The 3915-nt window shown below is 41.4% G+C and overlaps 1 protein-coding gene across 1 annotated transcript; it reads right to left on the reverse strand.

The window, feature by feature from the left end:
* On the reverse strand, positions 1-3915 carry LOC129428148 (solute carrier family 46 member 2). Its single transcript, XM_055185065.2, has 4 exons — positions 2964-3915; positions 591-674; positions 210-366; positions 1-69 (listed from the first exon to the last, which is right to left on the reverse strand). Exons 1-4 carry the CDS (start codon positions 3913-3915, stop codon positions 30-32), a joined length of 1233 nt encoding a protein of 410 aa, XP_055041040.2. The 3' UTR covers positions 1-29.

The raw sequence follows: 3915 nt of genomic DNA on the forward strand, positions 1-3915 counted from the left end.
TAGATGTCCTCATAACAATGTTCATTCTCTTAAATGGCTTCATGTCTTGGGTTCCTGCCATATAAATAACTGTAAAAAAGCAGAGGAAAGCAGCTGTAACTGTGTAATGTCTCAGCAGTTCCATACATTTGCACTGTATATAGTATGTACATTTAATATCATTAGTCCAATGGATGTATTGAAAGGCATTTTGCTACTGCAATACTCACAGGATTGGGGCGGCACTCATGTAACTAATGCCACCGGAGAGAAGGAAGCACAATCCAGCAAACCAGCCGAGAGTCAGCGGGTAGATGGAGGTGAAAAAGACATTAGACAGAAGTTCAGTCACAGCCAGAACCAGCTGGAGCAGCCCGAAGACTCGGCCTGTAACACAGACTCTTGTTTAGTAAGGAAAACATCAAAAGACCAACACTTTTCCCTACACACTTAAAATAAAGGTGCTAAAAGGGTTCTTTGGATAATTTGGTCAACCAGCTTCACCAACTAAAGTCAGCTTTGTGAATGTAAACTATAAGTACATATAGTGCATGTGAAATATGTTTTTCTGCTTTTATTTAGTTCGTTTTTCGGTGTAAATGTGATATTACCGTATTGCTGGGGATGCAGATTCTTGGACAGCATTGCTCGCAGTGTTGGCATGGGAACACAGGCTAACATCATGATTCCTCTGGCTGTTTGAAACAACACATCTAAATGCCCAAACATGCCAGAAACACTAAAAACTTCAAAATGTGTTAGAAAGTTTTAAAGTCAGGTTTTCTTGAAACATTAAAGATGCTATAGCATTTTCAGTCATTTTACTGACTCACTGAATTAGACCCCCTTGCCTTTCATTCAACCACACGCCCTGCCTTTCAATAACATCAGCAATCCCAAAGTGATTGACAAACAGTGAAAATTTGGCTACACTCAAATAATAATAATAATAATAAACTTTATTTTATAAAGCGCCTTTCTCAAAGGCAACTTCTCAAAGCTAAAAAAGCCTTTTTTCTAAAAAAAAAAAAAAGCTGGGTTGTTGCATTGTTGGGTAAAATATGGACAAACCCAAATGTTGAGTATAAAGGTGCAATGTGGGACTTTTGCTCACCCCTCCTTTTCGAAACACATATTGGGCCCTATTTTAACGATCTAAGCGCATTGTCTAAAGCGCACAGCGCAACGTCTAAATGGGCGTGTCCGAATCCACTTTTGCTAATTTAACGACGGGAAAAATGGTTTGTGCGCCGAGCGCATGGTCGAAAAGGGTAGGTCCTATTGTAATGGGAGTATTTTGGGCGTAACGTGCAGTAAACCAATGAGAGTCTCAGCTCTCATCCCCTTTAAAAGCAAGTTGCGCTGGCGCTATGTCTAATCCCTATTTAGATGACGAACTTAACTGAAAAACTAAGCGGAGGAAGAAGATCCCCAGTTTAAGATTAATGTTAAATAATTGTGTTGTTTTTCACTTGTATTGAAATTGTTCTTTTTTTATTAAAACCTTTAAAGCCCGTTTTCTTTTAGTCATGGAAGTAAAAAGCAGGCTTGTAATTGCTTTAAATGTATGGCTATCCAATATCATCAAAAAATAATTTAGAAGTATATAAGAAAAGGTTTTTACTCTAAAAATACTTTATTTGTAACAAACAGGAGATAAAGAATTTACAAACGGCTCTCCGCACGTTTCAGCACTTTGGACAGCGTTTTTTTTAGCAAAGAGTTTTTTAAGCATTACTTAAAATTGTTTCTCATCTCACCATATCCGCAGGTACAGAGTCATCATATACAATAAATCCGTGAGGTAGCATTAAAAAAAAACATTTAAAAACACGCATTTGTTCAAAGCAAAGCATTTATTTACTTACCAGGCTGCAGGTGAAGCCGCTCTTTGCGCCTTCTAACGTCTCATAATTAGTCCTCATTTATGTCCAAGAGACTCAATAATAATCTTTTACATTCAATCCTTTAATCTTTCATATTTAAAAGCATTTTTGTGCTGCTGCGCATTCATGTACTTTGTGATAAGCAAACCCGCGTTGTCCTCCCTTTTATAGGCGCATGCGCTCTTTAAATAACCTAAAACATTTTGCGCCATTGACTTTAGACCAGGTTTTTGTTGGTCAATGGCGTAGTCTATTTTAGTTGCCTCAAAATAGCAACGCGCCAACAATGCGCCTGAACACGCCTCGTTTCAGACCAGAACGCCCATGGGCGCAAAAGGGGGCGCAAATGCATTTGCTATTTAAACAACGCAGCGCTAAACGTGAAAATTAGGGTGGAAACTAGCGAAAGACACTTGCGTCGCGCATTGCGCTGCATTGCGCCGGGTCTAAGATAGAGCCCATATTGAAGCTACGATAGCTGCCACAGGACAAACATGTCATCATCTGAGACAATATAGTAACAAAACGCACTTTGTAGAATAGTTTGTCCATTTAGGGCTACTGTAGAAACATGATGGCGACTTCCATGTAAAGGGACCCGCGTTGTTTGTAGATAAAAACGGCTCATTCTAAGCTAATATAAACAATACAGTTGATTGTGTAAGGTCTTTATACACCACTGAAAATATAGTTATGTATATTATATTGCATTTCTGTCAAGATGTCCTTCTAAAAGTTACACAGTGCACCTTTAAAACGCCTTATGATGGGTTGTTTCAACCAATAGTTGGTTCAGATGTGAATTTTTTTTTATTTAAACCAACTGTTGGGTTTGTCCATACCCAACCATGGGTTGAAACAAGAGTGCAGGTTTTTTGACCATCTCCCTGGCTTTTGTATGCTGTTTAGAGAGTGCTGTCACAGAGACAAGTGTGATTTATCAGTACACCGTTTCAGTGACACCTGGTGGTTGGGACATTTAATGCATGACATTTAAAAATATCTTATACATATGTGTAAATATATATTTTTCATATTCCTAATTCTTAAAAGTAAATACATTATTTTGATATATTTTATACCTTCAAATGGACTTACCCAGGAAGTAGACCCAACTATCAGTGGCAAATGCCATGATAGCCATCCCAGTACAATTGGACACAATACCCAAAAGAGTGAGCGCTGTGTCCCCTAACACATTATACAGAACCAGGACCCCTAGGAAGCTGCTGAGGTACATGGCACTGGTGGCAGCACGACCATACCCTGCCCACACCGAATCCCAGCTGAGAGGAGGCTTCAGCACATACAGCTGGAGTACATTCTCCGCTCCGATCATGCCTACCATAAAGACCATCATGGCCACCATCAGCATACCTACAGAGATTTTGTCCATCCGGTTCACGCTCTCAGACTGAGACAACAACGGCTCACTCTCGGACTCAGAAGATCTCACATCAGAGAGGAGAAACACGGAGTAAAGCACTGCCACCACACTGAGCAGAATCGCTATAGAGAGGAGAACCGAAGGTCCTATCTGATACAGATACCCAGACATGAGACCTCCCACAACCCCTGCAACTCCAAAACAAAAGTCCACGATGTTCAGTTTAAGAGTGCGTTTGCCCTGCTCCGAACTCAAGGCCGCCAGCGCAGCCACCCCGGCCCAGAACATCGGCCCACCTCCACTCAGACCGTGCAGCAATGAACCCAAATACAGAAACTCCAGAGGAACCTCGCTGTACATGAAGATGAGAAGCATAAACATGCCCAAAACAGATCCGATCTGAGAGGCGACCAGGAAGAATTTAGGCCCGTGACGGTCAGCGATACGGCTCAGGGGTATGATGGACAGCATGGCAGCCACAGAGGACACTAGGCTTTGAATAAGAAGGAAGCGAGAGGATAACGTCTGTGCACGATCGCTGTCTCCATCTGTTGTCTTCAGCGAGTGGTTGTATATGGTCTGTGTAAAGGCCAGCTCGAAAAAAGATGTCCCCAGTTTATTGATGACCACCACTGGCTCCACGAAAGTCAGGATGGTCCCCAT

This window comes from Misgurnus anguillicaudatus, chromosome 14, assembly GCF_027580225.2.
Source record: "Misgurnus anguillicaudatus chromosome 14, ASM2758022v2, whole genome shotgun sequence".
In the NCBI taxonomy this organism is placed as follows: domain Eukaryota; kingdom Metazoa; phylum Chordata; class Actinopteri; order Cypriniformes; family Cobitidae; genus Misgurnus; species Misgurnus anguillicaudatus.

Excerpts from the sequence above, each read along its gene's own strand:
- LOC129428148 (XM_055185065.2), bottom strand. The coding sequence starts at position 3,915 with ATGGGGACCATCCTGACTTTCGTGGAGCCAGTGGTGGTCATCAATAAA. Across the intron at positions 675-2,963 it reads TAGTTGGGTCTACTTCCTGG|CCAGAGGAATCATGATGTTA; the intron begins GTAAGTCCATTT and ends TGTTTCAAACAG. Across the intron at positions 367-590 it reads TCTGCATCCCCAGCAATACG|GCCGAGTCTTCGGGCTGCTC; the intron begins GTAATATCACAT and ends TCTGTGTTACAG.